Genomic DNA, 22,009 nt, shown 5'->3' with positions numbered 1-22,009 from the left:
TAACGTGCACCTAAATCTAAGCACACGCGTGTTTTCGCCCCCCACCGAAATGTGGCCGCCGTGGCCGGGATTCGATCCCGCGACCTCGTGCTCAGCAGCCCAACACCATAGCCACTGAGAAACCACGGCGGGTCATCATAAGAAGCCAACAAACATTGACACCAAGGACAACATAGTGGAAATCACGTGTAATAAGTGAATTAAAGAAATTATAAATTAATGGAAATGAAAGTGGATGAAAAAACTTGCCGCAGATGGGAATATGGATAGGTGTGATAGGGTTAATAAAAATCGGGTCTCTCGGTTAACCCCCTCCCCCCCCCCCCCGTTAAATAATCCCACGTGACATGATTGCAGCGCTGCCAAACTGTCCGCGTACAAACGAACATAGCATCTAGCAGGGCGTGCTGCCGCTTAAAAGGCGACAGGGCAGTGACGAAGGCGTTCACTTTGCGATTTAGGCCAACAATGTGCTTCCCTCGCGGAGGTTCATGATAGCGATAAGGAGATGCAGCGGCAGCACACCCTGTTAAATGGTATGTTCGTTTGTGCGCGGAACGCTTGTGAGCAGAGCAATCACGACGTGCAAGCGGGCAGGTCACGTGGTGTTTCAATTTTTTTTTTTAAATTTCGCGGGCATACGCAGTAACCTGAAAAAACACTAATACTTAATAGATAGAAAGACAGAAATTGTCTATTCGGACGCTTTGCAAACCGCTCTGCAACCTTCTAAATGGATTTTTTCCCTATAGCTTCATTGCTTCAGAAGTTGGTTTATTAATCTTGTCTAATTATCTAAGTAAGCAAAATACAAGAAATAGTGTGACACACTACATACAAAAGTGAGCAACATGCATTTGGTCGCGTCGTTTTAGAGCGCATCGGCATATTTTTAAACTCTGGCTAATTTTAGCTGAAACAACCTGTATCTATGTGTTCGTGGGTGTAGAGGATTGTGTGCTGTGCATTTCTGGCTCTGTGGACGTGGTTTCTTTTAATTTTCTTGCTACACATACTTTTCATATTTTTTTTCGCCATGCGAAGAGGAGCAGCCGTAACCAGTACACAGTGACTACATCTCTTTTATTTTCATTTCAATAAAGAAAAAAATAAAGCTGCCATATGCTGTCCTATTTGCAAATAAACTAGAGATACTGATCCGCATATGTTTGTGAAGTACACACAGAGACGGAGAAACGGAAGTACACACAAGTGGGCCAAATGTGCGCTTACTTATGCTTCATTCAAGCCAGGGGGAAATGTACGCACTACAAAAGACAGTGAAGAACAAAACAATGATGGGACGGGTAAAGTTTTTCACTGCAAGAAATTTGCGGAATTTAATGGTGCTTTCTTTTTAATGTGCTTCATCACAGCACGGCACACACCATTACTGTGCCTCCGTGAATGAGAGAATGGTGTCACGTGATTACTACTGTGGGTTGTGTGAGAGAATCGTAGCCAAGAAATAGTTCGCATCGGATTATGGAAGCGTGGTTGAATAAGATTGTTCGCTTTAATATTGGACGTTGTTCAGTGTCGTTTTTGCCTCATGCATGATCTGGTACCGCGGCCTTCCCTTGTGCTTTTGCTGTATGTGCGTTGCCCGAACACGTTGGCAAATATGCGCATGACCACCCGTGTACATTCAAGTCAACGCTATTAAGGCACTTCGTCCCATTTCCATCGCATCATCTCCCCTCCCTTCCTGCCGCTCCAAAAACTGGACAATCACGCCTTTTCTCAGAGGAAAATGTTCTAGGACACTGGTTCAGACAAGTTTCAGCACTCAATGCCTTAAGGGCTCTGCTGAAGCTCTTAAGGGCTTTTGAATTGTGCGACCGACATTGAAAGCTGTAGCGCGTAGCATCGCCTTATTGTGTGAATTTTTCTTCCTTCATTTTCTTATTAGTTTCTTCTGTCACCTTTTATTCCTTTCACGCCTTTCCCCAACACTGGGTAGCCAGCTGGTACTTACGCTGGCTAATCTCCCTGTCTTTCCTTCCCTTTTGTCGCTCTCTCTCTCTCTCTCTCTTGGAAACAAAACAGCTTTAGCAAAAGAATAATACTCGTGTGCTCCGATCAGCGTTTGAGGTTAGTTATGCTGGGGTATATATAAATAAAAAGGCTACTGAAAACAAAGCCCTTAGAACTGGCAATTCCACTTCTACAGGCACAGAAAGTAAAACACGTTACGGAACTTTCTCTGCACCTCCCTTGACACTTCTCTTAAACACTGTCAACGTTTGCCGAAAGTGCCGCATTTTAGTTGTCTTTGTACCGTAGCTCCGTTATCAAGTATCATCAATTGCTGCAAGTGCTTTTTTTCTAACCGATATACGCGAATGTCTCATTTGATCATCGTATTTGCTGTTGTGGAAGGGTCGGCGACATATATCGTCGACATTTCCAAAACTCCGACTTAGCTGTGACTAAAAGCAGCGTTTCTGTACCACATCATTTCCTTATTTTCAGAAGGAGGGATACTTCGTTGCACTGAAAGGCCAGACTTCAGAAATTCTTGTTGCTTTCCTAAGCTGAGAAAACAATTTCGAAAGGTTTGAGATTGTGTGTGTGTTTCGTTTCTTGCTCACGTGATATAAATAGATGTTGACGCACAAATACGGCGCCTACAGCACCTTGGTTCTTGAACGGGTGGTCTACATACAATATAGAATCACGTCATCGCATACAAGATAAGATAGCACCACAGAATCACAATGAAACTCTAAAAGCAATAATGTGAACAAAAACGTCACATAAAACAATTACATTAGAAATAAATACTCCAGCAACGACGCTAACTTCACTGATATCATATATACACAGCGGCCGTAAAAGTAAAGAACACTCTTATAAAAGAAATATATGCGATGATAACGTCCAACGATACCGCTGTCTTCGATAATTTTTTTAATGCTACTAAAGGGCAAACTTGCACGGCTCTTGTTGGCCAAGATACTGCGCTTAAGGATATATACGAATCATTGCCGCAGCCCAGACCAGCAGAGCTCACCGGCATAGGAGCGCCATTGTGCGTAGTAGCAACAGCACGCGTTTCTTAGTAGCCCAGAATTCAAATGAGGCCCTCTAAAAGCACAAATTCCACACGCACACGCTCGTCTTTTAAGGAGCGCGGAGTCGGGCACTTAAATTAATAGTAGCCAGCTAGGTCACCACACGCGGTGCGGCGAGCGGCCTCACATACTTTTGGGGGCCGAAGCAAGCGCTATTGTTGAAGATGCTCGTCAGGTATTCCAACGACGCACCCTCATAACAGGCTTTAGTGAGGCCTCGCTGCGCATTCATTTCAGAGTCAAGGGTAAGGTAAGACGTCGCCTGGCAAGCCTGCTATGGCCGCCTAGCCGCTGCCTAATCACCGCCGGTCTCCCACACACCTTTCTGGTGGGCGTTCAGTGGCGCGGCTGAACCTCAGAAAACCTTGGAAGAGATTCACGAACCGGTGATACCGACGTACACGTTTCCCACGCCAGTGGCTTTGAATCCGTTGAATTCGGAGTCATTTACATGGTGGGCTGTTCTTGGAAAACCCCGAGTTCAACGCGGTGCGCGACGCCTATAGGAATAGACACGAAAGCCACACAGACACATTGGGCTGCCTTGCGAAACCACGTGGGTATCGTACTTGACAAATTGTCGCGGAGAGTTGCTAGCCCTTTTCTGTAGCTATAGCGTGCGACTTCTCTGCAACGCTGCACCTCCGGCGCTATAGAGGAAAGTTTGATGAGGCCGTGCGGAGAACAACGATTTGCATTGTTCGCGTGACAATTACTGTCCGATTTGCACTTTTGAGAATGAGGAAAAAATGAACTTGGGAACTTCTCTTACAAATAGCACTAAAACAATGCCGGAAGGAGTTCGCTTCTGCACCCTTACAGCGCATAGACAAACTGGCCTTAAATAGCGGCACATTAAAGATATGCTCTAATCTCACCCTTTTTATGCGCGTAACCAGCCACATAAAAAAATTGAGTTCTGTTCGTCCGTATAGAAAGTTTCCCCATATTTATATATATATATATATATATATATATATATATATATATATATATATATATATATATATATATATTTACTTGGTGTCAGTGTTTGTTGGCTTCTCATTATATCACCAATATATATATATATATATATATATATATATATATATATATATATATATATATATATATATATATATATATATATATATATATATATATATATATATATATATATATATAAACGAAATGTAGGCTCTTCCGTTTAGGTTTATGATTATTATTTACGCTTTCCAGGCGTGTGCATTGACGTTTGCGACCCAATGTGGAGATATAGAGTCCGTGGTCTCAGGGATGTATATTTTGTATGCGTCCATATCCATGTCCATGTACTTTTCCTTTCTTTTTTCACACGAGCTGCGGTGTGCTTGTATTCTAGCTTGTGAGCTTAGATTCTGAACTTTTGGCTTTTGTGTCACGACTTGGAGCTACTCGCAGAAACTCGTTTTTTAGTGCTTTTTGTATCGCGATGGCTTTGTTATTCAAAGATTGTTCCCGTTTTTATTGCACGTCGAAGCAGAGCAGTAGCAGGGGTTGCTGTGAGGCGCCATTTCCTCACATATGTTTATTAATAATAACCAAAAATTTTGGTGAGACTCGTGTGAAATGCGGCCGAAGTGCAAAGTGGAGACCTATGTACATAAAAGGTCAGGCTACCAGATATGTTGTGCTATATGGCTAAAAAAGAATAAACATAGAAAGTGGGCATTTCGGGCAGGTGCTAGCTTACCGAGAGAGCTACCGGAAGAAGACCGCAGATCGTAAAGCTTGTAGGAACTCCTCTCCCTCCATCCACGAGCAATGTTCTTAGGAAAGTACGAGCGACGTCGCAAATAAGAAGATTCAGGTGATCGGCGCAAACCGAAAGAGCTAGCCGGGATTCAGAACACTGACGTCTTCACAAGCACAAATTAAGTGTGAGAAAAGTGATTTTTTCTATGCGGGATGTCTGTAAGCCTATATATTTCAATCGAGCCGACGATGGGACTTGCGCGAGCCAGCTCCCATCGCACATCGCACATCTCGGAAAATAAATCGGGTACACGTACCAACTAAATATGAAAAGTTGTGTGCAACAGTGCCAACCCGGGAGTTCCCGTTTCGTTTTATTTAGCCTATACTGTCCCTTCTTCCGGTGGCCTCGCCACGTGCTTGACGCAAAACATGTTTACTGTGAATTTTAAAGGTCGCCTGTGGCAGATAGCCCCATTCTAGTGCTTGAGCTGGATTGCTCAAAGAGGCTGACATTATTTCCCCCAGAAATTGAAATGGATAGCTGACTAATTAAAATATTACCAATTAAGTTATTTAACTATTTACCTTACGGCACATATTGCACTTTAGAAATTGTAGCCGGTGAGACTGTAAGGCGTATCGACTTGGAAAGAATTGTGTGCATGACACTATCTTCGAGATATGCGCCATCAAACTTGCCGTAAAAGAAGTTGACCGTCTTTAAGTAAAAGGATAGACAGTTGGGCGAGTTGGTGCGGTAACATGATCTTGGCTTGTAGCGCAAAGTGAACACGGACACAGAAAGTAGCGTTCGTCCTGTCTGCTCCTTTCTGTGTCCGTCTTAACTTCGCGTTACAAGCCAAGATCAAGTCTTTAAGTATCCTTACGTGATTTGAAGGCAAGAGCATAAGGACTTCTCTAAGTTATCGCCTTAAATTAAAGCTCCGCCTTAATCAACCTTGCTCTAATTTGCACCAATCTTAATCCACTTTAATCCACCGTAATTCACTTTAAACCACATTACATTAACCTTAATTCACTTTAAACCACATTAAGTGATGACGTCACACACGTGACGTCATCACTTGGTCACGTGTGTTTTCTTGCATTCCCATGTAGCGCCGGACGCCGGATTTCTCGCTTTATGAGGCAAATAAGACTTGCGCCTTAAAATGCACTTTGGTTCCACTTACTTTTATCCCCAAATGGATTGAAGCACAAAAGTAACTAAACCACCAATGTATTTCTTCTCAAAGTTCGGGAATTAATATCGCGGAAGTATAGCGTCATTCTGAGAATTGGCACCAAGTGAGTCTAGCTTGCGAAATCCGCGGCTACAATTTGTAAATTGCAATAGATGCTGCACGAGGGCCCGTTGCAGTCTTTGACTTTGGGACCCTCGTCTGTATATTGTATCTCACCAATGCATTGTATTCAAAGAATTATAAACTGAAACTGAAAGCCATTTAGTTATATAACTGTATTATAGGCCACAGGTGATACATAAAAATTTTTGGTAGTCTTCGCAGAAATACCCATAATATTCTGGGCGCAACAAGCAATTAAGATGCCCAAACGTCGTACCAAACTTAATAAACTGCAAAAGGCCACATCTGTACAAAATTTGAGCTTGGGCAAGCCAATGGGTAAGCTGTAAGAGTCATGTCCCTGGCCCTCTGCCTAAATTGGATTAAGGTGGATTAAAGTGATACCTGGTGCTCCGATTTATTTTTCTTGAGCGATTGGCCCTGTGGCTTAGATGTTTATTTAAATGAAAGCATGGGTACCCTCCTCATTTGGAGATTGCAGTAGCTCCTATATACGAAATTCTTGGTATGTGGAGTGAGGAAAACGTATACGCGGTAGACTAGGATCTGCAGAGGCCTATAGTTGGGGAAGCATGGGAGTCTAAAAAGACTGACTCGAGCTATAAAACAAGCAAAATTAAAAGACGGTAAAAAAGGACACGGGCAAGACTGAATATCATAAACGTTATCATGTTGCGCGCTTGTGCAGTTCAGTCTTGTCCGTGTTCTTTTTTTGCGCTCTTTTCATTTTAGAATTTACCGTTGACCAACTAGCCCAGCGGCAAGCCTTGTCCTGTTATAAAACAAGTGACCACATGACAGCTCGCGAAAGTCAGCAGCGAGGAGCAGGAGAAAGACTAGCCAAGTGACAGCTCACTTTCTGTGGTGGACGTACTCCAAGGCAATGTCTTTGGTCTTGCACAGCGATATTATTTGCTCCATTAAATGGAGCAAATATTAGAAGGCGGACCGGACGGCGAATAGGAGTTGGCAGCTACAGTGCAGAGTGCAAGGCTCAGGGTCGGGAACGCCAGCGAAGCAGCTTAAGGTTGACAGTTGGCACTGTTTCAGGTGCGATTACGTACTTATGTGGTCGGAAGAGAAAAGCAGTGATTAACGATGGAAAAATCCAGCGGATGCAATGCAATGGAAACGTGGCGCTCCTTGAAAACAGCGGCGCCACTTTTTTCTGGGTGTTAACGGGGACGAGGTGAAGCGGTTCAAGTTTGCCAGCTCGTTAAAACAAGCCTTCGCACCTATGCTTAACCAGACAGCGTTAGTGCTCGCGGAGTTTAAGAACAGACGCAATCTAGGACGCTCAAAACGTTCTAGGTGAGCGGCGTGTGCCTTGTTCTATATACTTCGTCTCCGCGGCATGACGCGAACCGTTGCTGGCGTGGCTTCCTTATGAAAACAAAGGAAAGATCACGCAATTGTGAATGCTGCACCACTTATGTTTCTCAACGCTCACACGGTCGTGGTGTGCCCTGCCACCACTGGAGGTTTTAAAGCCCGCGACCTGATAGCACACTGACAAAGCCAGCAGGACATAGTGTTACGGTTGGCGTGTACCACTCCGGGCAAAAAGGATGCTCGAAAGACCCTGCTCAACCGAAACGGAGAATGGATTCCTAATTTGCTATGGTTGACTCGTGTGGTTGCCGGTCTGGCAGGTGCCCCGCAGTGATGACAGGCCCCTTTGTGTGTGCGACCAAGGGGAGAACACTTTCCACCAACTGTCCAACTCTAGGGGAGAACACTTTCCGCGAACCAACGCCGCCTACGGTCCCCGACCCGCGTGTTGCAGCCAGTGGAGGGAAGCTCGTGCGAACGTCACCTGGGAAACTGGATCAGCCGCCCATCCACAACCAGACTCAGTGGCTGTCACGTGACGTTGACGTGTGCAAGATCCCGCCTACGATGTTAGTGGGCCTATTTCAGGGGCCACGTAATGTACTTTTTCACTTCATTCATCCTCTTCTTATGCTTCACCAACCTTTGAATAAACAGTGAAAGTTTCGCACTAGAAATCGTCTCGTCGTTACCTGGTCGCCATGGTCTACCGGACGCCTGCAGCCCGCTGACAACGCCACGCTACCCAATAGTAACGCCGGTCGGGCTTCGAGAAACAGGCGTCGCAACAATAGGTAGAAGGGGGCGGGGAGACTCAAATAAACTTTTCATAGTTTTACACCACGTCTAGGCGATTACCTCAATGTTCCAGCATCTTAGTGAGCGCCACCCCATTTTTTCGGTGCCGATCACAACGGCCGCAGTTAGGCGCGTACAGCCAAGTGGAGAAACACGAGGTTGGTTTTGTATTGGGAACCCATCAGCAGCACTGACGCCGCAAACATTCCCGACACAACCTCCAGAGATGCAGCTGCAGTCATATGGCGTAAACGCAGATTTGGTGCTGTCGTTGGAAAAGTTTACTAGTGACAATGCGAGCCAGACAGGACAAGCGCTCTCCTCGCATTGTCCCGTCTTTCGCGCTTCACCGTACTCAGATATACAGGCTTGCTAGCTTTGTTGCACTTTGCAACACTGCAGCGAATTAAAATGATCCCGAAATGAATGAAACTCAATGAAAAGCAAGTATGCCGCCCAAAAGAAAAGAGGACCTGAAAGGATGACATGGGACAGCCTGACAAGTTTGCACCCGTAACACCCAATGTTTGAGCTACGGCGAGTTAGGATAGCTATACTCGCCGTGGTGGCTTCGTGGCTATGACGTTGCGCTGATATATAAGCACGAGGTCTCAGGATCTAATCTCGGCTGCGGCAGCCGCATTTCTATGGGGGGAAAATTCAGGGGCGCCCGTGTACCGTGAATTCGGTGCGCGTTAAAGAAATCCAGCTGGTCAAAATTAATCCGGAGTCGCCCAGTACGGCGTGACTTATCAGATCATGCTTAGGGCACGTAAAAATTCAAAATTATTTTTTTTGTGGATAGCTATAAGACTGAAAATCTCTGTGCGTCCCTATAAACATAAAAAAAGGAAGAAAGACCACCAGCCGGTGATTCGAGCTTTTATTTCTTTAATGTAAAATATTTTCGCGGACAGTAAATTGCGCACGTCTTAAGACTAACTACTGAACAGGCTTGAGGACCCCAGACGCTAAACCTGAACGAACGGAGCTATCCTCTGTTCATGTCTGTTTGCGTGTCCTTGCGCAATAGCTTTGGCCTTCGTCTTTGTGCTGTGCTTTACAGGCTGCGAGTAAGCTCGTGGCAAGAGGTGGAGCGTGAAATTAAATGCGAAAGTTGGATAAGCGGAAAACTTTTGCTTGGGCCGCGAAACAAGCTTCGCACGGCTTCGAACTATTCCGTCTCGTTAAACGAACGACGGCCTTGTACCTTCAAAGCATTCGCGGTCGCCGCTCAGTTGTTGTGAGTTTTTCATTTTTTACGCGTTTACAAGACAGAACAAAGCAAGGTCATCTTGGCTCTTATTGGCGAGGAAGGAACACCCGCAGCGAGGCTTCTTCACGCCTGAACAGAAATGCGAGAAAAGTTTAGAATGACTCACCGAAGGCGCCTACGTTTGAGAACGACCAAACTCGGAGTGCAGCAGTTAAACGTGGAAAAGCTACTCGTGCAAGACGGTATTCAGTTGCCGCTGGACTTTTCAGTGGGATGAATATAACAAATTCTGACTGAAAGCTCACAGAACCAGGTTACTAGGACATCGTGTAATTAACAGCGTCTAGCGGGAAACGAGAAATCACGATGTAAACACTGGGCGCCACTTACCCTATTCTATTAACCAAAGAGCAGGCGCACGACGCGTTGTCGCAATAAAAAGGGAAAAGAGAAAGAAGAAGAGGAGGAAAAAAGGTAGAAAACGTAGAAGAATATGGCGCTTCACTAAAAGATAAAAGAAAACGGCTGTTATTCAACAGCAAACCTCCGTTCACTTCAGATCGTCCACCTCAAAAGAAAAGAAAAAAAAAAAGCTATCACCACGTGTTGGACTAAGCGCTCGTCGAAATCCCTCACACAAACCACTTACCCTCGTTCTTCCTTCTTTCTGAAGAAAAAAAAAGTGGACCCAACCGTTGCAAAAGCAGCGCACCATATGGCAGCACGAGGAGTGGACCGCGTCCACCGAAAGACTTGTCTTCCGCGTCGCCGCATTGCGGAAACGAAAGTCGTTCACTGCGCCACGAGTAAGCGGGAGGAACAGCCCGCCCATAGGCCTCCCCGGGCGCCGCGATAAAGACGTCGGCTGGTTGCGGCGGCAGCGACCATCGAAAAGAGCTGCGACCCCATTCCGCGAGCATTATGGAAGCGGTCGCCGTCAAGGGACGGACAAACGGACGTGCACACATCACGCTCCGAGGGCAACGGGCCGCGGCGTTTCCAGCCGACGTCAATGGACCGAATGTCACTCGCCTAGCGGCTGGCACACGCACACACACACACACACATTTTTTTTTTCGGTGCGTGGTCTTTCCCGTCGAGCAGAACGATTTGGGTAGGAATGTGACATGTCCGGTTTAGGAGGGATTGCGCAAGTTTGAAGAGACGAGGGCTCGTTGTCCACAGCGGGGACTGCGAGTGAACTCGAGTGCCCATCGGCGTAGACTTCCATCGACAGCACAACCGCGACGGCGAGGAAAAGAACCGCCTCGGACGGCCGTGAAGAAGGGAAGGACAATGGTATTGCAGGTTGTAATCCACGGAAAGAGACCGGCTGCGGTTTTTTTCTTCTTGTTATTGGGATCGCATCACAAGGACCGGTCCTGGTTAGAGAACGCGTGAATTTGCCTTGCTCGCCCTCTCTTGCTGTAGTAAAGGGTGTGGCAGACCACACAAGCGTCTTGGAAACTAGTCCAGTCCTAAAGAAGGCCTAAATCTTCAAAAAGCACTTTCGCACTAATTGTTTTTTCCCGATCACCGTTTAACAACGCCCGCCTAACTGCATCAGCCTGGTGATCGTGACGTATAATTTCCAATGAAAAGATTGATAGCAAAAGGGTTTGAGGCCCGAAACAATCTTCGAGCCACACAATCTGCTATGACATAGTTTTGCATGCTTCTAAGAATATGCTTGTCCTGTCAAATCCAGTGAACTCCCGCCGTGGTTGCTCAGTGGCTGCTGAGCACGAGGTCGCGGGATCGAATCCTCGCCACGGCGGCCGCATTTTGATGGGGGTGAAATGCGAAAACACCTGTGTGCTTAGATTTACGTGCACGTTAACGAACCTCAGATGGTGCGAATTTTCGGAGTCCCCCACTATTGCGTGCCTCATAATCAGATCGTGGTTTTGGCTCGTAAAACCCCATAATTAAAGAAAAAAATCTTGTGAAAGAAGCTGAAGTTGTAACAATGCTCATTCAATGGAACAACAGTGGAAGCTGCGATGCAGATGGGGTCAAGACTGAAGTTGTGAAGTACGTCATCGATCTCGTAGCTCCCTGTCACACTTATATCTTGACCTTTGCCTCAGAAACGGAATATTTCCGGAAAACAATGCAACTCGCGAGAGTGACATTGTGCATAAGAAAGGCGACAAAAACGATTTTCGAATATATCGGCCTCTATCTATACACACTACCTATTTTATCAAAAGGACTTCAAAAGGTAACTTTTTACATGAATGACAGCTTTTGTGGAAAACATTCGCCAGTAAAAACAGCACACTTTGGATTTCGAAAACGTCTGTCGACAGAACTTGCCTTGTTACAAGTAGAATTCAATTTAAATGCATTTTAATAGAAGAAACTTGTCCTAGGTATACATATATAGGTTTCATTAATGCTTTCGATTACTTAAACCGCACTTTACTTATGCATAAATTAGAAGCTTACGGTTTGTGAGCTATTTAACCCACAGACAACAATATGTAGACCTAGATGGACACTTATCTGACATTAGAAAATAATCTTATCTGGATTCCCCGAAGGTGGTATCCTGGGTCTTTTTCTTTTTAATCTATATGTGAACAACATTGCACAAATAGACACTGAAATAAAAACCGTCATATATGCGGGCAACACGACTTTATTATTCTCACCAGCAACATCAGAATTAGTTACAAAGGCTAATTCAAGGCTCTAGCGCCTAAAGAAATGGATACATTATAACACATTAAAGGTTAATGGAACTAAAGCTAAGGTGATTCTGTTTCGTCCTAAAACCTAAATATAGATATTATGTTTAATTGCTCAAAAATAGATATAATAAGTACATTTAAAATATTAAAGGTATATTTCAGCGACACTATGGCATGGGACGACCATATTGGTTACATTGCAGCAAAGCTCTCTAGTGTCATAGCAATAACGTATGCTAATAAACGCGTTCTGCCGACTATTGTTAATCTTGTACAATGCCTTATTTTACTCGCATCTAAATTATTGCCATTTAGTATGGGGAAACATGACATAGCGAAGCATACAGAAACTCCACCTTCTGCCGAAAGATATGTCAAGAAATGTTTATATCGTCGCATATGGTCATCGATCAGAACCACATTTAAGGGAAGGAGATGCAATGCCGGTACATGATATTTATAATTACCGTATAATCTCGCAGTATCAAATGGAAATAAAAAATAATGTTTTTCGACTTTAGGATATTGAAATATTGATAAGAATAAAAAAAAAGACGAAATGTATGACACGTAGCTTAGACATTTGGCAAGTATATTGACACGTGTGCTTGTCTTTATCGGGCGACACGTTTCACCGCCTAACAAATGTTATCGCACAGCGCAGGACGCGCCTGCATGTGTCGGAAGTTTCTGGAATGTTACCGATGGTTCCATCCACTGTCTGTGACCGAACCTTGTGTAATCTGATTGCATGTGTGCGCGGCACGAATAATGTAGAACTTTGTGGAAGGCACGCAGGGCCCAGCGATTACTCTAGAACGTTCGACGACTGATGTATAGAAGCCGACGCGCTTGACCCGCTCATCAGATTTTCGACGACGATCGCCGAGTGTATTCGCCGCTATCGTTCTTTGAGCGTAGCCTGCTTTTGAGGGCACAAGTTCGCCCAAACATATTTATAAGTGTCATAAGCATTATATAAACAGAACATCAAGGTCCCCCAAAAAATACAAGTGCAAAAATGTCTTTCTCAACTGAATTAGGTTCCTTCTATACTGTATTTTCTAACATGCTTTTGTATGTGATGTCTTTATTCTTACAGTGAATATTATTTATCTGACTGGACTAAAAAATGTGTGTACTTTCAGGTGCTTTGTGTTATTACGAGCATTTCGCTTATGCTTTATCTGCCTATGGATACGGTTAATTATTCTTGCTTTCTTTTAGTATCAGTTTAAACCTACCACTGACTGAAAAACAAAGCAAAAAAAGAAGAAAAAAAAGAAGGTGCTGGGAAAAGTCAAGCCATCTAGGGCTTTCTCACTTTCCCCCATCGCTATCTGGATAGAAATAAAGTATTATATTAGTATTATATATTATGTATAGGATTCATCGCGAAATAAAACAGGGTGGCCAGATTTGCCCTGGGCTGGTATAGAAGAACGGAGAGCGTAACCATGATGAAGCAAGATTTGAGTTGAGATCCACTGCCTTTGCGAAGAAAAGAAAGAAGAAAACTTAAGGTTCAAGTTGTTTTTTTCAGACATTGAAAAAGTTGGAATTACTAAAGAAACATACATAAAAGAACCATTTTACATTTCCAAACAATTTGATCACCCGAGGGATACGAGCACAGGACGTGTCTGTTCACGGACTCCTCTTTTGAAAAGAGCATCACGGAATGAAACAAGCTGCCTGAATTGCAAGTGTATTGTGAAAGCGGGGAATTCTGGATATTCTTTATGTAACTTCCCTGCTGCAACCGGATAACGAAAGAAGAAAGAGCTTTTAGGTGAACTGTTACGAAACGAATACCCTGCGAAAACATTCCCAAGGAAGTTTCAGAAGCTAAGAATCAAAACACTGCAGAACAGAGATCCCCCCGCCCCCTTGCACACACACACGTTATGTAATATTACTGTCAACTTAACGAAGCTAGTGAGCGCACGGTACAAGCTGTCTCTGGACGGCTCGAAAGATATGGAGAAGGCAAGCTCTCGTCCTCACCCCCTAACACATTTCGCTGCCACGTGTTCTACGGGCGTGAGACGATGCAACGAGGTCTCTGTGACAGTCACATTCTTCATGTATTGTTTCCTATGACAAAGTCTGTACTGACAGCCCACGTGGAAACCACTCCCGGGGTACCTGAACAACCCGGGATCACTACGTCGTTGAAAGTTGCATAAAGGCGGAGGTCGAACGGGCAAGTTTGAATTTCTATTATCAGGTTACGCGGCTGAATAGTTTCTCCGGAAAGCGCGAACGATTATGTCGAGAACGCTGGCGTACGGTCATTTGCGTAAGGGCAAACAGCAGGTTAGAAGTGGGTCACGCAGTCAGAGTGTGCGAGGAAACTTCGAGGGAAAAATGGATGCCGACTCATTAGCATGGCAGACAGGGCGGCACGGCCGCGTCTGGCACTTAACCGCGGGTGGCTAAGGGCTGTATATTAGCACAGCCGATGCCTCCGCGGAAGAAAAACAAAAACAAAGGGACGCAAATCCAATGGCACCGGACGTCTCATTAAACGGGCCGTGGCAAATCGAAATCATTAGGCGTAAAACGATTCACGCAGCCAGACGTAACGCTTCGCGTCACCACTCCGCGTCGAACGACAGATCGGTTCCCGCGGACGCCCGCTGCGATGCGTCGCCCGTTCGCGAACTTCGAGAACAAAGGCGCCGCGGCGCTAGCCGACGCCGGAAGTCCCGTGAGACGACACACGAGCCGAACGACGCTTCAAGTCTCAGCAGAACCTCCTATAGGAAACGCTACAGACGCCCGGCCTCTAGCAGCTGCTTTTCCTTTCGCTCGGGCGGCGCGCACCAAGGACGCCGAAGAACGGCGGGTGCGTGCGTCGAGTGAAACCTGTTGCACAACCACGGCCGACGACGAAGCCACGGGGCAAGGGCTATCGAACCGACGGAAGGACAAAGCAGAAACGACTCCGCCGCCGATGCCGTCGCGTGACGGCGGCGGCAGCCGAGAGCATAATCGCTCACTCGTCGCTCGTGCACGGGTTGTCTGCGAACGGCGACACGCAAGCGCGGCTCAAAGGCGCACGCCAGCATCGTAACGACCGCGTTCTCGTGAAGCGTGTACGCAAGCTCGCCAGAGCGAGCTTGTTTCGGTGTCAAGCGCGGGGCGGGAGCGTTCGACACAGTTTACGTGGCGCGCAAGCATCTTCGGAGGACATCGAAGAGCACGGCGTGGGGGAGGGATAACACGGGAAATGTTGGTCACTGTTGCGTCGCCGCCTCCTACGCAAGCAATAGATTGGCCAGTGAGCGAGGGATGATAACACGAGGTGACATGAAAAACAAAAGAAGAGAAAAACAAACACGGCAGTTTTGGGTGACGCAACCGACGCTGCTGGTGAATAAGAGGTGTAACGCGAAATACCCCTTTTACCAGGCCTTGCGAAATGCTGTAATGCTCTTTGCATACAACTGGGGACATAAGCGTGCCCACTAAGTGGAAAAAGAGAGAGAGAAAAAAGGCCTACGACATTTACCTGCTGCTTGCGAGACCCCAGAAGACCAAAGATTCACATCGGTGGCCTCACAAGCGAAAGGGTTCAAGGCTTCGAGCTGTGTAACCTACTACGGCGCAGCCTTCTCGGTAACGGCGTGCGAAGCGAGTGGCAACTTTATCGCGTGTTATGTATGCCTGCGCTACGTATGAATCAAAGATATCACCTTAGAAACGTGTACAACGGGATTGGTGTCGCTTAGAAGAATGCAAATGGAGAAGATACTAATCGTCTTAGTCGCAGTGTATGCCTTCTCTATCCGCATTCTTTCAACACATAGAGTTGTATCTTCATCAACAGTCTCCTTCTGTCAACTTGTAGAAAGCAAGGATACACACAAAGCAACAATTCCGCCAACAGAGGACGAAGTCTGGCGTCGCTTGCTGTACCTATGATGTTCCTATATGATGGAGTGTATACGCCCAAAGTGTTTTTTTTTTTAAGTTTTCAGCATAATGCATAACAACACAGACCACGGTTAAAAATAAGATGCCCTTTAAAGTGCTATTAATGAACTGCCCTTCAAGTTGCTATTATTAAAAATATATATATCGTGGTATATGTTTCTGAAGCTCGCGACCGCAGTTAAATCGGCGAAACTGTATCGTTAAAAGACGCATGCTGAAAATCCGATGTTCCTCACACATATGGAGCAATGGAGGAGGCGCTGTGAGGTTTTATGGGATTTAAGACTAAGTAGCCGTGGCAAGAGCGGCCAGCACCGGCTTGTGAAATCACACTGTGTGTCTATTTTCGGGAAGCCAAGGGCGGGAAGACATCTTGGCAATAAAAAAAAAAAACATAGTTCATGCTAGTATGAGACGTTATGGAACGTGCTCAATGATAACAAACACAAGCTGTCACCCGCCGTGGTTGCTCAGTGGCTATGGTGTTAGGCTGCTGAGCACGAGGTCACGGGATCGAATCCCGGCCACGGCGGCCGCATTTCGGTGGGGGCGAAATGCGAAAACACCCGTGTACTTAGATTTAGGTGCACGTTAAAGAACCCCAGGTGGTCGAAATTTCCGGAGCCCTCCACTACGGCGTGCCTCATAATCAGAAAGTGGTTTTGGCACGTAAAACCCCACAATTTAATTTTAACACAAGCTGTCTCGTTCCAAGCAGAACAGGGGAAAAAGAACTAACTAAATTAAAAGCTGATATTTTGCTGTCAGTAAAAACCAATATTTGAAAATTTCTGACCTATTCTCTATTCTTGTACGGAAGGCCCGCCATATTCGATATATGCGGAAAGCATTGCGATTCCTTGCCCAGGACAGTAACGTATAAATAAGTATCCTGTTCACACTCTGAGTACTGGCTAAAGTGTACGGTACCCATAACGTCACCACTGTCGACGCCAAGCAAGCTTCCTTCGCGGATATGCTCTTCACAGCCGCTGAAGGTTTTTTTCGACCACAAAGTCTTGACCACGAACTGAAAGCCTTTGTTCTCATTGTCAGGCAGGAGGCCTTCGGTTCTGAAAGGAAGCGTCAAATATTCTTCTACAAATAAGGACAGCTGCCCTTGTCAGTAAAGAACAAAAAATATAGAAATGCAAGCAAGCAAGCTTGGCGGATCGTCCGTCGATAGCGCGACGCGTTAAGACGGGTCGTCGACAGCCACGTGCCAGGTTCGAAAGAATCAGTTTTCTTACAGACGCCTGCAGAGAGATAGAGAAGGAGAGAGAGAGGGAGAGAGAGACCCTCAGATGTCTCGTTTTATTGCACGTGTAAGACATTGTAATCAACTAACTTAATCGATCTTACCGTTTGCAAATGAAGGGTGCCTTCCCGCTTTCCAGTTTTCGCAAGCTTTACTTAGTCGAGAGCTTCGTGCTTTCCACTTTTCCCTAGCTATGTGCCTGAATTGCCGCTAGTTGTAGCGCAAAAAAAAAAAGAATATCTCACGTTGGCGACTCCCTTTGAAGTCATCCCTTGCATACAAATCAGTTCAGGTGAACAGAATGACAATTACTTTCTATGCAGCGGGTGGCTATTCTTGCACTTTGTGGCTCCTGTAATTAGTATCTGTATGATCCTTGTAACTATGCTGATTGCACCACGCGTATTGCAAGTACCGGATTACATCGTTCTGCTCACCTGTATGCCACGTATAAATGCAGAATAGCTCGTTTGACACGTTTGACGTCCGATCTATAGTGATCTCAATGCCGTACCCGTGCAATCTTGTAGAAGGTATTTAAATGATTCTGAATACTGCTTCCTAAACGCGGCTTTTAAGTGTATACGTTAGAAAAAAGGAGAAATTTAGAGCCAGCGTTCTCTTTCTCGTTCTAAGTCTGTAAGCGTCATGGCACTTTTTGTAAATGTATTACAAGCACACCGGCTCAATTTTCGTTACAGGTATACCCATGCGTATCGGAGCGAAATTCATTCCAGTTTTGTCGCTTCCATCTTTATTTCTCCTCCATATAAGAGTCCTATGAAATATGTACGAGTCAGCGATGTTCGCACGTCTTCGGGCCACATGGCCAGCCAAATTATGACTGCGGCCTTATGCGTATCGTTGACAGCGATCAAGATTCATAACCCACTAGCTAAGATGCATGGCAGACATTTCTAGCAATTGTGGCGTTGAATTGTGCTGAATCGTTTCTGCAAAAAAGCATTTGTTTGAATCTTCGCAGTTAATGTGAACCCAGCAGTATCCCGTGTTGCATTTTTTCCATGTACAAGCGCTACAACAGTTTACGTGCGAAGGTTCTCTACCTCCAGCCATAGGACATGCGACAAAATTTTATATTTATTGTCCATCTTCATAATAGCGTAATGAAATATTTGGCGATGTTGACGTTGATTTTGTACTTTTCCGTGATAAAGTGAGTACAGTAGTGCAGGGAAGTGCGGAATTATTTGGTGTGTTTTTGTGCCGTCTGATACCGGCAGGCTACTATACTTCTCATGAGCGCACTAATTTAATCAGTAGAAGACTTTCTTTTTCACAAATTGAAGTTACGGAGGACATAGGGTACGTTCTATAAAACATGAAGGAAAACATGAAATGCCACTAAATAAAGGGACGCTGGTTAGAAATATGCAGAACAGAGTAACATTTCCTTCGCGAGGTTCTTGACATCATTGTCTCCCATCTCGGCATGTTCTAGTGCACCTTTAAGGGTTACAATGTTCCAAAATGAATAAATGGGTATCTGCATTAAGCGCATGCCATCAAAGAGGTATGCAACGATTGCAGTACGGTGTAGTGATTCCATAAGAGGTGTACTTTCTCGTCCTATGAGAAGTCCAAAGCTCAACGAAGCACGACATAGACAGAACCATCGTAAGAAACACCGACATGACTGATCTCCATTGGACGGTTAGCGCCCGAAATTCAACCTTCTCAATCTTCGTTTTTTTTTTCCTGAGTCTCACCACGTGACTTCTATAGAGGCCCTCTAATCGCTTCGCGTGACAGCACACTCGCACTGACACTACCAGGACCAATGTACCGATCGCTATAACGGAAACCGACCCGAAAAGGACAACGAAGCACCACTGACCGCACTCACCCGTCGCCGTAAGGATCATATCCAAGCCGCGCTGAATATTCTTCGGCGCATGCGCGAGCCGTCCAAGCGTGGTCCCGCTGGACGCGACTGACGGAGCCAGAGCACCGTTCGCGTTACCAGCGGCCAAGCTGCAGCGGCGGCGGCGGCGGCGTCATTGTGCGCGATACCTCCTGGCTCACGACTGCACGAGCGCTTTCGCCGTCGCAGGCGAGCGAACGAGCCAGCCTGCTGGCGAGGCGCGGGTCGACGTCGGCGACGTGCGCTGCGAGGGAAGAATGGCGCCGCTGCGGGAGGAGGTCACTCCTGATAGCCGGAAACGCAGCCGCCGCCGCCGCACCAAGAATCGTGACGACCGTTCTTTCTGTACGCGCGGTGTGTTACGCTCGCCTGCCAGGGCCGCTCCTTTCGGACCCCTCGTGAAGAACGGGCTGCGCCGCCGACGCCTCTGTTTCGTCAGTGCGGCTGACCGCGAGGGAGGGCGAAAGAAAAAAATTAAGACGGGCGAGAGGATGCAGGTGCGCCGTGGCGGGCGTGCGTCGTCTGGCGATGACGAGATGTATAACGGAGAACGAGGAGACGCTGTGTCACCTGTCTTAAAAGACGAAAGAGGGCTGTGGGGGGGGGGGGGGGGGGAGGTGTAGAAGAAGAAGCAAGAAGCGCTGCCATTTATGATTCGTAACCCTTAGTAACTCGCATCGAGATGAAACAGCGCCGAATGGCGCACGACGGACACGGCAGAGAAGGAATGCGCTCGCGCCACTGCCATAGCAACAAGCCAGTCGGTTCAGCGTTTGCGGGCTTGCGGCTGTGTACCTCTGGGCTATAGGTGACTATAGGGTGGACGTTTTGAAAGTCGGACATGACTCGGTGTGTTACCAGGATTTTCAGCAGAATTGCCTTTTGATGGTGAACTGCGCCTTACCAACGGCGTACGCGGACGAGCGCTTGGCACTATCCGAGCCCGGTCAGCACCCAACGTCGTCGCATGTCATCTTGTTCGCAAATGTGTCGACGTAAGGGGTTTGGCGAGCGGGCCTGTGACATACGAGGACGAAGAGGTGTTGGAAAGCTAAAGCGCGGTACTGGAAAAAATAAATAATTCTAAAAAAGTGAATTCTATTCACTTCTTGGAATTATTTCTAAATTAGAATGAAATTCTATTTTTATTTCTAGAATGGAATTATATTCCATTCTAACGGCGCCGCGGTAGCTCAATTGGTAGAGCATCGCACGCGTAATCCGAAGACGTGGTATTGTTCCCAACCTCCAGCAAGTTGTTTTTTCATCCACTTTCCCTTCCATTAGTTCATCATTTCTTTAATTCATTCAGTAAGTAAAGGTAATTTCCCCTATGTTGTCCTTGGTGTCAATGTTTGTTGGCTTCCTATGATATGCTTAATGAAAAATCGGGCCGTTAACCCCTTTCTTCTCGTTTTTATACGTGTATATATTTGACTGAGCCAGACTTTCTTTATTTCTACAGATGTTTTCAAGTATCAGGAATATCACGGAAAGGGTTGGCTGGGGGGTCGGGGGGTCGAGTCTGCTGTTTGCTCTCTTACCTATCCGGAACCAGGCATGCGTAATGAAGGCTTCGTTACGTAAACTCCAGTAAAGTACATGTTTTATTGCGCGTCTTTTATATTTATTTATTTTATTTATTTGCAACATGCTGCCGATACCGATAGGGAGCTTTGCATGAAGGGCACATATATGAGCGATACATGCGTGTGTGCGTAATACATGAGCAATATACATAAAATACGGACATACATGAGCAATGTATGTGCACGTTGATACGGGGACGAGGAAATTAGAGTAATAGATATGTTACCTAGCAAACAAATGCATTTCACGGCAGGTATTCTCGCATATTTCTTGAAATTGGTGCTAGGACATGATTTTAAGGAATAAATAACTTTTTGTGCTGGCCAGCTTCAATTTCGAATGCAAGATGTTTTTGTAAGTTGTAAACTAAGCTACCTAGTAAATCTTGGCTTATTAATTCCTTAACTAATTAACACCATGCAGATATTAACGGCCGCTCTGGAAAAGGCCATCTGGTACTCTCTGCTATATTGTGTTAAGCTATAATCTAATTCCTGATGCATATCACAGAGAAACGAGCGAAATGTGCGATAAGTCATTTTATACATTGCACTGTTGCTTGTATTTTCAATTTTAAATGACAGTATATATTTAACTAAGTAACGCACACAGACATAGACATGCGTGTATGTGTGTATATATATATTCGCTAGAATCTCGGCGTGGTTAGACTTTATTTCTTTTAATGATTACTTTAGTGCAGGACATGGGATAAAAAGAAAAGCATGCACTGAGAGCATGCGGAGGTGAGCTCATGTTCACGTGGTTTTCTTGTATGTGTGTAGTTTCTTGTTCGGTGCTAAACAAAAGTGTATTACCACCTCTATGAACAACTATAGGTTTTCCCGCTACTGTTTAGTCGTGGCTAGAAGAACGTTATCGTGCAATATGCTAAAGTAGCAATCTTAAAGGCACACTAAAACGAACCTTCCCGGAGAGACTCCTCTGGGAGTTGTCTAACTGTGCGTAAGCACTGTACCACTTGCTCATCTCACCGCAGCTCGGTGTCGTTATCATTGTTACGAAACTTGATCGCACCAATATAAACGACAGCGCTGCGGCGACACAAACTGCTGCGGACGGCGGCGCGAGGAGAATTGATGATGCAAGCCAACTACTGCAAGTGGCCGCGCCAGGTGCGCTGATGACGTTCCTATCAATATGAGCC

At 45.7% G+C, this 22,009-nt stretch overlaps 1 protein-coding gene across 3 annotated transcripts in view; it reads right to left on the bottom strand.

Annotated features, from left to right (window-relative positions):
* Window positions 1–19,693, bottom strand: part of LOC135911306 (uncharacterized) — a 32,490-nt gene extending 12,797 nt beyond the window's left edge. Inside the window, exon 1 of one of the 3 annotated variants that reach the window (XM_065443515.1) lies at window positions 19,225–19,693. In XM_065443515.1, coding sequence (XP_065299587.1) covers window positions 19,225–19,252 — 28 coding nt within the window. In that variant the 5' untranslated portion in view covers window positions 19,253–19,693. Of the gene's footprint in view, window positions 1–10,119; window positions 10,486–19,224 lie in introns of those variants that run through there. The other 2 variants (XM_065443517.1, XM_065443518.1) reach the window with 2 other exon arrangements.
* Window positions 19,694–22,009: the final 2,316 nt, after the last annotated feature.

Source organism: Dermacentor albipictus, chromosome 1 (assembly GCF_038994185.2).
Source record: "Dermacentor albipictus isolate Rhodes 1998 colony chromosome 1, USDA_Dalb.pri_finalv2, whole genome shotgun sequence".
Classification (NCBI taxonomy): domain Eukaryota; kingdom Metazoa; phylum Arthropoda; class Arachnida; order Ixodida; family Ixodidae; genus Dermacentor; species Dermacentor albipictus.
The sequence above is the reverse complement of the archived record's forward strand: the minus strand, read 5'-3'. Positions and strand labels throughout refer to the sequence as shown.